At 39.6% G+C, this 15,304-nt stretch overlaps 1 protein-coding gene across 4 annotated transcripts in view; it reads left to right on the top strand.

Annotated features, from left to right (window-relative positions):
* The window catches only part of APP (amyloid beta precursor protein), a 265,420-nt gene that overhangs the window by 45,819 nt on the left and 204,297 nt on the right, over positions 1-15,304 (top strand). For all 4 annotated transcript variants that reach the window (NM_001293279.1, NM_001293276.1, NM_001293275.1 and 1 more), the window contains 1 exon segment: positions 13,913-14,080. In NM_001293279.1, coding sequence (NP_001280208.1) covers positions 13,913-14,080 — 168 coding nt within the window.

Below are 15,304 nucleotides of genomic sequence, written 5' to 3'. Positions count from 1 at the left end.
ATTCCTGACATGAATGGGTCAATATTACAGTGGTAAAAAGAAAAACAAATAAAGAGAAAAGGAGGAACTAAACTTTTAAATATGCACTTACTTGTATCTTAAGCATATTAGCCTTAAGTTCTAGAATATCTGTTGCAGTGCTACAGATAAAGTTCTAATGGTAAAGCCCATTTTAGAGCTGTGTCTTGATAATATTTTTTGAAGATTTTGTTTAAAGATTGAGAGTGAGAATAGAGCACACAAGGGGAAGGAAGAACAGAGGGAGAGAGAATCTTGAGTAGACTCCGTGTTGAGCTCAGAGCCCGATATGGAACTCCATCCCACAACCCTGAGCCAAAATCAAGAGTCAGACACCCAACCAAATGAGCCACGCAGGCACCTCATGATGAATATGATACTGAATAAAAGTTAAACATAAGTGCATTTGCCAGGTGATGAATGAGATATCTCAAATACCATGTCAACATCAGAGTCTCATATTAAAAAGAGAAATGACCCTAGGAACAATCCTGACAATGTAGCTTGCAAATTATGAGGGGATAGTATATTCCAAAGCAATAAGATGAATGTTATCTATGGCTCATAAGCATTCTACTTACTTGTCTATGTCTGCCCACTAAACCCAGGTGATAGGAGGCTTTAACTTCAGGACTTGTTTGGTGCCTTGTGGGAGAGGGCATGATCTTAACGTGAGGTATCAAATGACAGGCGTACTTGTCCCAACATTCCAGAACTCCGTGCATCCCCTTTTCTCACCCCACCCTCTTCTGCACATATCTCTACCTCCTACAGAGGGCTGAACCAGGCTATGTGTGGCCAGTATGCTCACTGCTTATGTTCAACAAAGACATGCTGCCTGGTGGGATATGATCTTAGCATGAGTATTTAGTGGTGAAATGGGAGGAATGTAATTAGAATAAGATTTTGCATTTGCACAGCCACATGTAAAATGTGAGCCAGGAACATTGTCTATTTAATAGCATTAGACTGTTTTCATTAAAATATTTCCTTTTAAAAACCTACTGAGTGAAAACAAAATACGTTTGATTTAATTTTTAAAAAACCTGACCACAAATTGTCATTTACAGAGACCTAAAGAAAAAGAAAGAAAAATTTAGAAGCCCACAAAATCAGTCATATTTAAAGATAGCAGCAACTGATTGCCATTTTCCTAAAAGCTTCAGGGCATGTGTTTAGAGCATCATGTTATTTACCTCTAACTCAGATATTTGTTTTTAGTTCAGGATATAAAACCAATAGAATATGGCTCATATGCCCCAGCTATGCCATTGTTTTCTCTGATCCCTGCTTCATATCTAATATTTATCAGGTTTCTGGATACAAATGTGCTGGTCTGTGCCAGCTGAACTAATTGAAGTCCTCACTTCCAAGAGATCATAAAAAAGACTGAGAGGAAGTGATGTGAGTACAATAAGATTGATGAGAAACAAATGAGTAATATGTTGACATGGGCATTTATTACTGTGTTTTAAATTGGCTTGTGTCTGATGTGTTTAAGGTAGCACTGTCAATTAGAAATATAATGTAGGTCACCTATATAATTAAAAATTTTCTAGGAGCCACATTTTTAAAAAGTAAAGAAACAATTGGAATTAATTTTACTAACGTATTTTAAATTTAACTTATTTATTTGGCGTGTAAAAATTATTGAAGTGTTTTACACTATCATTTTGCATACTGTCATCAGGATCTCAACTGGGACACTAAATTTTCATCAGAAAATTTTGATAAGAGTCTATAAAATTTAGTCAAAAGTGGATTTGCTTATTCAAGTGTTATAAACTTGCTTAAATGTTTTTTCAATATAGGACTAATTTTTTAAAATTTAAATTTATGTTAATTACAGTAAAATCAAATGAAAAATTCAGTTCCTCAGTTCAAGCAGCTAATATTCACCCTTAATAGACAGCACAGGTTTAGGACACTCATCAGCATAGTCGTTTTCTTGAGAACTATATTAAGAATGCAGTAACAGAAGGGAACAAAGGTATTTGAGGGTATAAAGTAGTAGCCCACAGGCCAATAATAATAGAAGAGCAAATTTTGGGAGAGACCAGTGTTTCCTTCACAAGCTTTGTGGGGCTGAAATCTAGGCTTCAAGGATGAAGTGCCAAGCTGTGAGGGGTTCACACAAAATTTTATTAGAGCAGAAGATCCTAAACTTTCAAAAACTTTTCATCGCTTCCAACTTCCCATCCAATTGAGCAGCCTCCTCTGAAACTGAGAGATGATCATCCATCCACGTAAGTTGCTCCTTGGTGAGGTGCTCACTATCTCCATGATATGCCTTCTCAGCCACTCCATCACTATTTTCACATTTAGAGACTTACGTGTGATTTTCCTTCAGATGTCATCTTCTACCTTTATTTTTTCTTATTTCCATTAAAGTTACCTGATAAAATTTTGTTCCCTTTGTTGATTCTTAAGAAGTAAAAGAGCCAGTTATTTTACCAATACCTGGGTTTTTGGGGGAAGAGAGGAATTGCAACTTGGGACACACAAGCTTTGGCAAACCAAAGGAGATCAAAGGACTGGAATGTTACTCAATAGAGAAAAGGAAGAAGTCGGGAGGGACTTCTTTGAATACAAGTCCGTTGAAGGAAAGCAAGAGTTCAGAGTGGTGAAGTTTCTCATTGGCTGCGTTGTAGAATTTTCCTATTGGCTGAGCTTGTTGCTGGGCTAAGAGAAATAACTACTCCCTCCTCCTGGAGTAGCAAAGAAGGCTTCTTCGTGTTGGGAATGCAATTGAAGAGTAGTGGTAGGATATTAGGGCTCCCCCTTATAGCCTTACGATTCTGTTTTCATTTATTGAGTTTCACACACTCCAAGGTGACCTTTTCTTTAAATTTTTTAAGTGTTTATCTAAATCTATGAAAAACAGGGCCTCCTGCCTGGCTTAGTCAGTAGAGCATGTAGCTCTTAATGTCTGGGTTGTAAGTTGGAGCCTCATATTGGATATAGAGATTACTTAAAAATGAAAAACTTGGGGTGCCTGGGTGTCTCAGTTGTTGAGCATTTGCCTTTGGCTCAGGGCGTGATTCGAGTCCAGCATCAGGCTCCCTCCAGGACACCTGCCTTTCCCTCTGCCTACGTTTCTGCCTCTCTCTGTGTGTCTCTCATGAATAAATAAATAAAATCTTTAAAAAAGAAAATGAAAAACTCTTTTAAAAATATAAAGATATGAATACATCCTTGTTTTGTGGATGTGATTTGTCACAGCAAGATTTCCTATGCTCATCTGGGGCCCTGTGTTCATGAAACATAAGAGTACATTAGTTAGTAGTTAGTTTTGTTGTTTTTCTTTTCCCCCCCTTTCATTTTCATCTCTTAAAACCTTTGGAAGTTTTTCTTACAGAACTGCTACCCAGCTGTGCCTTTCCTGTCCTGTACTGCTTCAAAGAATTATTTCAAGCAAAATATAGGATATTGTATATACTTTTACAAAGTCAATTTGAAAAAGTTTCCACCTTCTGAAATAACTTTGAGCCCTGATTCTGTTACTATTTTAGTATTCCTATCAAATACATGGCCTGTATTAGTTCTCTTGCTACAGTAATGTGCAAAGCCACAACCCCACCCCAAAATTCAGTGGCTTAAACTAGTAACCATTTACTGTAGCTCCCAGGCCCATGGGTTCACTGATCTTGGCTGAAGTTGGCCGAATTTGATAAAAAATTGTAAAACTTCAAAAACTGAACATGTATCGAATTGTTCTTGTGTCTAAAATGGAGAGGAGTGATAGAATTTGAATTTTTCTGTGTTGCATTATGTACTGAATGCTAATCTGCCCTAGCTGTCAGAACTAGCAGAAATTATACTGGAAAATTGTTCATTTGTTATCATCAAATTTCTTCACAATGCATTCAAACCAGCATGTCTGAGAAGCCCAATTTCTGGATCCTCCAGCTTGTTATTGTTAGCACATGACTTAAATGCATTAACTCTAGAATGAGTTTTTTTTTTTTTTTTTAAGATTTTATTTATTTATTCATGAGAGACACAGAGAGAGAGAGAGAGAGAGAGAGAGAGAGAGGCAGAGACATAAGCAGAGGGAGAGGCAGGCTCCATGCAGGGAGCCCGATGTAGAACTCGATCCCAGGACTCCAAGATCACGCCCTAGGCCAAAGGCAGGCGCTAAACCACTGAGTCACCCACTCATTCTGATCTGCTAGAATGAGATTTTAAGAAAACTCTGTCACTTGAAATTTCCTTTACTTGATCTCTACGAGTAAAGTACATGTGTGTGCATGCGTGTTTATGACCATTATTAACTAGCTGCATAGTGTGTATATATTACAGGGCTGTGCACACAGATGAGGTAAGGACATGCGTTAGCAGTTGGAATGTTGGGAATTCTGGATCCCTGCTTCACAGATTCAACTTGCTCCTTCTGATGTAAGGAAAGAACAAATTTAGAAGAAAGTTTCATTTGCATTTCAGGGGAGATTTCTTAAAGAGGAAGTCACCACATGTTACTAGGTGTTCACACCTAGTGATTTAAATTTAAGAAATGCAGATTTAAGATTTAAACTGTGGATTTGCTTCCCCTTTTACTTCTCTAAAAATATTTTTAAAAGCTAGGAACAAAGAACTGCAAAATATTACTACGGTAGTAGGAAAAATTTATTTGAAAACAATACTCAAGATTGAAAAATAAAAAAGCTTAAGAACTAGTAGGAGGAATACCAGCTGGCTTAGTAAGAAAAAAGCAAGTATAGGTTTTAGAGTAACAGCCTTGATTAGACTCCTAGGCAGGTTTTGAGCCTTTCTGATTATTGAAGTAGATGTGGAAGTGACTTACCTTGGTTTTTCTCAGAGTCAAATGAGATCATGGAAGGGAAGGCCTAAGTAACTTGATGCTTTGGTTTTTGCCCCTTACCTCTTTTCCTATCTCCCTCTCCACAAAGTCAAGGCTGGTGAGCTAGCAGTGCTGAGGCTCTCAAAATAGTATAAAGACATGATACCTGTAAGTTTTATTGGACAACCATATGAAACATACCAATAAAACTTAAAATTAAAGATCGAATTAAAGGGTTAAGCTAGGGGCAGCCTGGGTGGCTTAGCGGTTTAGTGTCACCTTCAGCCCAGGGCCTGATCCTGGAGACCCCGGATCGAGTCCCACGTCGAGCTCCCTGCATAGAGCCTGCTTCTCCCTCTGCCTGTGTCTCTGCCTCTCTCTCTCTCTCCTCTCTGTGTATTCTAATGAATAAATAAATAAAATCTTAAAAAAAAAAAAGGGTTAAGCTATTTCTATGTCAAAATGACCTTGAAAAGAATTTGTTGACTATTACCAGTGTAAGCACGCTAGACAAAATTATACATGGTATAATATATATGATATAAATGGTATATATATGCATGCAGTTTAAACATACTACATATAAAATATAAAACATTGACTCGTACTAAGTGGGCACTAATTGGATAGATTTTTTTTTTAAAGATTTTATCTGTTTATTCATGAGAGACACACCAAGAGAGAGGATCTCTCTGGCTGAGCCACCCAAGTGGCTCTGGATAGGTCTTTTTTTTAGACATATAATTTGGTTACCTTCTATGAGGCTCTATTTTTTAAGTTCCAGTTTTATATTTTATATCTGTTTTAGGCAGTAGACATCACTCCTTCTTAGGCCTGCCTAAAATTCATGCTGTAAACGTTGTTAATTTAATTTTGCGAGTGTTGAATAACAAAATTTTCTATTGAGAGAGCTCTTGATATCCTATTGGCCACCAGCAGCAAGAGTTATATTTACTGGACTTGTTATGAAATGGAAGGAGCTTGGGGTCTGCTTTAGAATATCTGTCTTTTGAGTGGGAAGAGAGGTTGGTATTGTCAAATTATGAAACTAAACCTATGAATTTGATGTTCTCAACTCAAGAGAAAATAGCCCATGAATTGGGGGGAGCACAGTGCCTGCCCCATAAGCAGTGGTATAGTGTTCCCCAGGGAGTTGGGGCAAGAAAGAATTTTAAAGAGCTTTAAAAGAAGCAATCCAGAAACTGGGCATAATTGGCTAAGAAGTGGGACCTTTCCTTTTAAAGCCAGCAGGTCCTATTTTCTAGGGTCAGGTAAACTAGCTGAAGCTCAGTTGGCACATTGTGAATGGTATATGTTAAAATTTTTTGACAGGTGTTTCCCTTAAGTGAAGGCTGATTTAGGTTTAAGATTTGTGCTGTGGGCCCTGGCCACTGGGGTGGTCCCCCATTTTCTGGGTCCCAGTATAAGAGTTCACTTTATCAATATCAACAGAGACCATGTATTCAGGGAGACCTAACCTGTCATTTGAAGCCAGGTCAACAGTGCTCCAACAAAAAGAATGTCCGATTTCAAGGAGTGAAATATATGGATTAGTTCTCAAAAAGGAATCTTTTCTCTTTACTCACTCTTGTGGCAAATCTTGTGATAGTTTAGCCTGAAACTCGAGATCTGAAATAACTGTGCCCCAAACAGTGGCTGTAACGAATGAGGCCAACTCTCCAGGCAGGTAAGTTGAAACTGTGTGCAGTTTCTATAATCACATTTCGTTTTCTGTGTGCTTTAACTAAGCCTCTCCATTCTTTCCCTCCACAAATGCATGCACCAACACACAGGGAGCAAAACCTAGGAAAATTGCAATTTTCTGTTTTAATTTGATCGTCTTCCTAGTCACATAAACAAAACCCTTGATATATGTAGTAGGTCTGCCTCCCACCTCTGCCTCTTACCACTGTGGCCTTGGACGAATCCTTACCAGAGCCTTTGCCTTCTCCTTAGAATGGATGATTTTCCAGATTCTTTCAGTTCTGGGATTCTAATTTTAATGTATTGCCCTCTTTTAGACACAAAATGGGCAATAGCAGATGTTTCGGTTCTGCTTATGATTTGGGGGGATAGACGTGTCAAAGGAAACCTTCGAGGCAGTCTTTTCCTTTGGAGGAAGAAAATGTGTTTGTGTTAAGCATTAATGTACTGCATTTCCCCCTCAAAAGGGGTTCACCCTCAGATCTTCTAGGTAGTGATTCTAGCGAACAGCTAATTACATCGAAAATGGAAAATCGGAATGTTTTGAAAATAAACGTAAAAGCATTTTCGGGGTATAATCAAGTTATGCTCAGGTGAAGGGAAAACTGTATTTAGGTGAGAAAATCTTGGGTGTGATAGAAATAGTATCACTGTGCGCTCTTAGGAAGATGCTAGATAGAAATCCGGCCCTGCCCTCGGGAAATTGTGAACTGATGAAGTAGCACCAAATACTCCACTGTAAGAGGCCAGCCGTTGAGACCAGTGAGAAGCCCATTTACAGCAGAAGCCAGATGGTTTTCATTAGCCACAAACCTTAAAATTACATAAATCCACAGATGCAGCTAAGCTATAGATCCCTGCTCTCTCCTTGCCAACCAAGACTTTTCAGCCAGGGAAACAGAGCGTTCCTTGTTCCTTTTCCCTTTTAGTCGGGACCGTGTGGGAGGAATGCTGCCAAGCCTGCTCTATAAGGAATTTTGATCTCCTTGATGATAATAAAGAGAGAAACTTTTTTGGGAAAGGGAACACCCAGTGTGAAAGACCGCAGGGGAGCTTGCTGGAGAAGCTGGTTTTGCCCTTGTAAAGTGTATCCGTTCTCGGGATAGGTTTCCAGGTTCAGCTCCATGGATGGGTCTGAATTTAGGTATATATGTTTATTTTTGTTGATTTTAATTTCCCCTTAAGCCCTTTTAAGGCTGTTTTCCAGCTCACTTGCTTTGGAAAGACTTTTCATTTCGGGACTCTGTATATGCTGGCCTTAAAATATTTTTCTGGCAGCAGAGGATTGTTTCTAAAAGATTTAGAGCATTTGTAGGTGTAATATTTAGGTCTCTGTAGTTTGGGATTTTTAGCATTCAGTAAAAAATTGACTGTTGCTTTTGAGGCAATGTGTGGACGCTCCATTGTTTTAGGCAGTTATTTTGTTCATTGTCACTGAACACTGTTTTCCCATGGGAAAGCATCTCTGGTCTTATGATGTCAGTGGAAAGTCATTCCATTTACAAGAATTATCTTCATTTTCAGTCTTTCAGAAATGCACGCACCATGAATGGCCAGTTATGCCAGGCTTCCAATCTTTTAGGTGTTGTCTTGCATTCCTGCAGGGTAACCTTATGTCACCTTAGATAGTGTTAGGATGAAAACAAAATTAAAATATAATCGTTACTTAAGTGGCTCTGTTTCCCATCTAGTAGAGTTTTGCATTTCATTTCTGTTAAAAGGAGAAGTCCTTTAAAAAGTTAGGAATAATTATCTTTAGGAATGCTTTACTGAGTACATGCATTTTCACTGGCAGCAAATAACTTACTCTGGGACCCAAAGATTTCAGTTTCATTAATAGATCTTGAATCAGACCCTGTGTATGATTTATTAAGCCATTTTTTTAAGGCTTCAGTCAGAAAAAGGAATTTGAGTAAAATTTGTCAGGCCCTTGAAGGATGGCTCCGAATTCTCTCCCCAGTGACCACCTTGGCTGGGATATCTTCCTTCTGGCTCTGTGCCTCAAGAGCAGGCTGCTTGAAGCAACCAGGCTTTTCTTAAACCAGTTATTTGATGCAGGTGGGGAGTGGATCCTTGTGGGTTGCTTGTCTTTTTTTTTCTTTTCTTTTTTTTTTTTAGTTCACTGGGCCGGGAATATGGTACTTAAACATGGAATTCTTTACAAGTGGGAGAAAAAAGAAGAGAAAAGCTTCTTGTTCACTTTGCATCTCTCAGCTAATTGCTGTGATCTTGTTCACAGCTGGTGTTGGTTTGGGAAAGAATTTTTGCCCGAGAAACAGGTTTCTGTGAATTAAGTATTAATTTATAAAGGGGCTCTTGTAATGTCAAATGTAATAGATGTATACATACATACACTTTTATAATTTCTAGTGTAATAATTGGCCCTAATTATTGAGGAATCAGAGTTTGAACTGTTAAAACAATCTCCACTGTCAGAAAATGGAGCATGTAAATGATCATGATTCTTTATAGTTATTTTTTAAATAAGTTAATATTAGATCTCGTCTGGTGAAAAGTCCAAAAGGAACTAAAGTATGTATTTTCTGGTCGTAACTACCGTTGTTAAAAGGAAGAGATCACAAGGCAAAAATCTTTTCCAGTAAGGGCACCCAGGGGTGCAGGCAGGGGAGCTCAGTCGGTTAAGTGTCTCAGGTCTCCATCGCAGGGTCATAGTTCAAGCCCCAAGCTGGGGCTTCCATGCTGGATGTGGAGCTTACCTAAAAAAAAAAAAAAATTTCTAGGAATATAATAGGACCAAAATCCATTCATTCGAGATGTGAGAAAGATTGCCAAGATTTGGGTAGTGGGCTTTACAAACATACACGCAGGTGACCTCAAAAGGACCATTAAGTCAGGGAAAAGGAAGGATAACAGAATGCAGAATGGAAGAAATAAAAAGAAGTCGAGGTAGGAACAAAAGAAAAACATTTACTTGCTGTGTTTGTCAGCTGGTTGTCTCAGGTCGCCAGGGACTTTCCCCACTTGCAGTGCTCAAAGTCTCACATCCTGGAAACCCCTCAGGCCCAGGCAATCTGGGATGGTTGGTCATCCGGTGGTCAAGGCAAGGACAAGGCTTGATTCACTGCTTTGTCCCCAAAACTAGTTTGGTGCTTAGCACGTGTTGTATCAGTAAGTTTTTACTGATTAAAGAAATGTTGATTTGCTGCCATCTTATTATTATCATTTCATTTGGAATTGCCTGTCTGCAGCTAGAAGTTGAAAGAGTGAGATCACGAAGGAACACTCTTTAAAGAAAGTAAAAGAGAAGGGTCTGGGTGGCTCAATGGGTTAAGTGGCTGCCTTTGGCACAGGTCATGACCCTGGGGCCCTGGTATGGAGCCTCACAAGCTGAGGCTTTCGCTCAGCGGGGAGTCGCTTCTCCCTCTCCCTCTGTGCTTGCTCTCAATCCAGTAAATCAATAAAATGTTTTAAAAAAAGTAAAAGGGAAGCAACCCCTTGCCCCCAATCTTTAGGAATGTCTTATGCTGTGAAATTGAAGGATTGGGAGTTACGAATGGGATAAAGGAGTAAAGACTTCAGGTAGTTCATTGCAACAGAGTCCAAGGGCAGAGACTCCCAAGGAAGTATTCATGTATGGCCGAGAATATGAAAAGCAACAGATCCTGAAGAAAAAGCCTGTTTGGCTTCTCCAGAGGCCATTATGTGACCTTTGAGGAAGTGAGCCAAGTTGATGGGTGGAATGTAAACCAGATGGCAGGGGGCTTCAGAGGCAGATGAGAAGGTAGTATCTGTGAGTGTTGAAATCCCCAGCTAATGTAATTTGTTGTAAGAAATGGGATAGGCAGGGGCACCTGGGTGGTGGTTAAGCGGTGAAGTGTCTGCCTTCAGCTCAGGTCATGATCCCAGGACCCTGGGATCCAGCCCCACGTCAGGCTCTCTGAGCCTGCTTCTCCCTCTCCCTCTGCCTGCCACTCCCCCTACTTGGGCTCTCTCTCTCTCTCTCTCTCTTTCTCTCTCAAATAAATAAATAAAATCTTACAAAAAAAAAAAAAAAAAACTAAAGAAAGAAATGGGATAGGCAGACAACGGCCCATTGGCCAGATGTGGCCCACCACCTGCTTTGTCAGTACAATTTTCTTCTAAAACAGCCACACCCATCGTGCATGCTGTCTCAAGCTGCTTTTTTACTCTAGCAGCAGAGTTGAATAGTCCCAGCAGAGACTATTCACTTACAAAACGTAAAATATTCACTGTCTACCCCTTTACAGGAGAAATTTCCTGACCCCCCTGTGCTGGCAGAGAAGAGAAAGGAGGAAGGTTTTTTGTTTTGTTTTTTGTTTTTTTGTTTTTTTTTTTTTTTTTTCTAATATTGCTTGCTTTCAGTAGAGGTGATCAAAGGCTATTTGTGGATGTCTTAGGGAGCTGGAGAAGGAAGAACGGATTTGGTATCTGTTGCTATGTAGCAGGTTACCCCAAACCTAATGATTTGAAACAATAAACATTTAGTGTCTCAGTTTCTGTGGGTCAGGAATTTGGGAATATCTTTCTGGGTGGTTCTCTCCTGCAGGCCATGGCTGCAGTCCTGAAGGCCTGGGGCAGCAGTAGGGTATTTCCACACTCACACATCTGTCGACAGGAAGCCTTGGTCCCTCATCTCATTATGTGGCCCTCCCCCGTAGAGCTACCCAAATGTCTGCACAACATGTTGGCTGACCTCCCCCAGCACGAGGGATCCCAGAGAGCAAGGAAGAAGCTGTGGTGCCTTTTATGGCCTTTCCTAGGAAGTCCCATATCATTTTGCCCTATTTTATTTGTTGCACAGACAGACCTTTATGTATTACAGGATAGCACTGACAAGAACTGAAATAAAGGAGGCAGGGATCCTTGGGGGCCTTCATGGAGGCTGGCTGCCACAGAGAGAGAGATTGGCACCTACCCGTTCTTTGAGGGAAAGGTATGGGATAAAAGGTCTTTTGACCGACAAGGGGGTAGAAACTGTAGTGAACAGATTAGGGAGTATCTGAGGTATAGAGAAATTTTGAGCTACCAAGGAGGGAATTCATTCCATAAAATAATTACCAACTATGGTAGGGGACCATCAGTCTCTGCTCACTTAGAAATAAGTTACCAAGATCCTGTTAAGACTAGACATCTTTGGGGCAAGGGATGCGTTTGAGCAGAATGAAGCATCCTGGAGAATCCAGTAGTGATTTCTTGACTAAATTGTAAATTCCTTGAAGGCAAGGCTCAAATTTTTACATATAAATAAATAAATGTTGTATATTAAAAATACTTTTATATCCTCCATAGCAGCTCATACAGAGCCTTGTCTACAGGCATCTGATTATCATTTGCCTTTCTTGCAGTGTCATTATCTTACTACTTATTTCAGTAATAAAATTGATAAAATTTGTATTCTGATTTTTAGGATCAAGGCATTGAATTTCCTCCTCTTCCCTCAGGAAAGCTGTGAACCTTAAGTTTGTGGAACATTCTGCTTAGGCTGCTTTTCGCATCTGTTGAAAATGAGATGCCAGGTTCTGGCTTGGAAATTGTAGGAGGTGGCAAGGGGCCCAGACTGGGGAGTCGAGGGGTCCCAGCTATTCTTGTTGATTCTTGCTGACAGCCCGATACGCTGGCCTCAAGCTGCTCTTTGTTACATTTGGTTATGTAGGGGCAGAATTTTGTTCAGTATACCTTAACAAAGTAGAATTAGGGAGAAGATGTTAACCTGAAATATGATTTAGGAGATCTTGCCAGGAGTTTTTGCACTCGTGTCTGTGATGGGTCTCAGCTGGGTTCGGTGCAAGATATTTTTTTTCTAAATGACATAAATCTGCTTGTGGTTGGACAAAATATATACGAAGATGACTAGAATGGACAGATGTTTGATCTATTTTTACATTTCTGTGGGAAGAAATGTCAAGAAGCTATTTCTTAACTGAAATCTCTCAGTGCAATTTTAGTGTTTTGTTTTTTATTCCCTCCTGTGAACAATTTTTAGAAACGATATACTTTATTATAGAATCATCCAGTTCTCGACTATATGAATGGCCTCTGGTGGAAGTTTACTCTTTTTGACATGGACATCACACATTTCCTCAGCAGCTGGCTTTAACAATGGAGGAATTACTGTGCTTAATGTCTTTTGATTCCCTGGTTTCAAATAACGCTTTTACTCTCATGGATTTGTTTTTTATTTCTTGCTGATTTTTTTTTTCTTTTGACATCAGAACCCATTAAGTAAGGTAGTACAGATTCTTCAGAATTTCCATTTTCTCTTTTAAAACTATATGAAAAATAAATTTTAAAAAAATACTTCTAGAAAGGTAGTATCTATTCACAGAAGGGTTGGAAGTACAGAAGGGCAACCTTTTCAGTTATTTTGGTGAAATGGTGTACTGCTTGCAATGATCACAGTTAAGACCTCTTAACTTACACAGCAGGTGCTCTGCTGGACTCTTGAGAAGGAGACCTTGCTGAATCTCTGCAGCGTGCTTCGTGTGCTCAGGGAGGTGACTTCAGCACCCTTAACCTATTCTTAAGAGCTGAGAGAGTAATGAGGTACCTGGGAGGCTCAGTCAGTGAAGTGTCTGCCTTTGGCTCAGGTCATGATCCCATGATTCTGGGGTCCCGAGGCTGGCTCCTGCTCTCCTTGCTCAGTAGGGTTCTGCTTTCTCCCTCTCCCTCTGTCCTTCTCCTGTGCCCCTAAGCACCCCCAACCCCACCTCATGCTCTTTTGCATCCTCTCTCTCAAATAAGTAAAATTAAAAAAAAAAAAGAGAGAGAGAGAGCTGAGAGAGTGATAACCAGAGAATATTCTGAGGGAAAACCAGTGGAATGGCCAACATACTTGTCACATTTGTGCATGGTAAATTCTACAGTAATTTTATGTTCAGCAAAACCTAATGTCACTTGCTCCCTAAGAGAGCACACTACCGCCACGCCTCCAGCTCAGGGAGCTCACCTTACTCTTGGACCTGGTCATCAGGCAGGGGGTTGGCATTGTTCTTTGTGTGAATCAGTTGGAGATTATTATGAGAATATGGTTTCCTCCAGAATGATTATATTTATTTCAGAAAAACACCTTATTTTATTTTCAGAACCTTTCAGTAGGCACCGCAAAATCTGCTATGGGGAATTGTATAAACTTTTCAATGAATAAATTCTTCTCAATATTGTTAATGCCTGTATTTCAACATAAAAAAAAAAGGCACTGTATTATGGTTGGAGATGTATATAGCAGACAGGAATGCTCCACTCAAGGAACGTTGAAGGCAGGGCTAATTCCTACCTGTAAGAATTTCTGGAAGTGAGAATGAACTCTTTCTGGTATTGTTCCATTGTCAAGTTCCTCTTTACAGCCCTTTCCCACTCTCTTCCCCAGAGCCGTGGATTTGTATAACTAACCCCAGCTTATTTTCTTAGGTGCCCACTGACGGCAATGCTGGCCTGCTTGCAGAACCTCAGGTGGCCATGTTGTGTGGCAAACTACGGATGCACATGAACGTGCAGAATGGAAAATGGGAGTCAGACCCTCTGGGGACGAAAACCTGCATCGGCTCCAAGGAGGACATCCTGCAGTACTGCCAAGAAGTAAGTCCCTTCCAGCAGCCAGGACTCGCGTGTGGACACATGCCCGTAAAGCATGTGCCTGTCATTTTTTGAAAACTTCACTTCTGAAGTATTTATCTTTTATCTCTGGCTGTGAAAATCTTGGCTCCTTTTGTTTTGTTTTGTTTTTCATCCCAATTTTCTTATTGTGGTACAAATACACAAAGACAAAATTGATCATCATTACCATTGTACAGTTCAGTGATAGCAAATACATCTACAGTGTGCTATGATCCATCCTCGGAACTCTCATGCTCACTTTTTTTTTTTTTTTAAGATTTAAAAAAATGTTTTTATGAACTTTTAAATTTAAATTCAATTAATGAGCATATAGTATATTAGTAGTTTCAGAGGGAGAGTTCAGCAATCCATCAGTTGCATATAACACCCAGTGCTCATCACATCATGTGCCCTCCTTAATGCCCATCGTCGAGTCACCCCATCCTCCCACTCCCCTCCCCTCCAGAAACCCTCAGTTTGTTTCCTATGGTTAAGAGTCTCTCATGGTTTGTCTCCCTCTCTGATTTCATCTCACTCATATGTGGAATTTAAGAAGCAAAACAGAGGATCATAGGAGAAGGAAGAAGAATCTTGGTTCCAAATAATTCACTATATTATTAATATATTTACTTGCTTCACCATATATAATATACATATATTTTTAAAAAAATTATGATGTCATGTTGGAATCATCAGTAAACCAACTGAGTAAAGTTTAAGATCTCTTGGCACATCATTTACCTTTAGAATATATCCCACGTGGTTTCACAGTCAAGATAATGTATTTAAAATTTCTTAGAATTAATTTTCCCTATTTATGTTACCAATTTGATAGATTTTCCTTGTTTATGTTCAATTTTAGTCTCTCTTTTTTTTTTAAGAGTTTATTTCATTCATGAGAGACAGAGAGACAGAGACAGAGACAGAGACACAGGCAGAGGGAGAAGCAGGCTCCACGCAGGGAGCCAGCCTGATGTAGGATTTGATCCTGGAACTCTAGGATCACGCCCTGGGGCCAAAGGCAGGCACTAAACTGCTGAGCCACCCGGGCTGCCCCAATTAAAGTCTTTCATTCCTTATTAAATTTTTTTTTTTTGAAAATGTAAGACATTTACATTGTTAAAACTTATGAACTCTATAAAAAGTTGCACTCAGAAATCTCACTTGGCACCCATCTTCTATTGATCAACATTTTCATTGTTCTGA

The sequence above is a fragment of the Canis lupus genome, chromosome 31 (genome assembly GCF_011100685.1).
Source record: "Canis lupus familiaris isolate Mischka breed German Shepherd chromosome 31, alternate assembly UU_Cfam_GSD_1.0, whole genome shotgun sequence".
In the NCBI taxonomy this organism is placed as follows: domain Eukaryota; kingdom Metazoa; phylum Chordata; class Mammalia; order Carnivora; family Canidae; genus Canis; species Canis lupus.
This window is presented reverse-complemented; position numbering and strand designations above follow the sequence as displayed.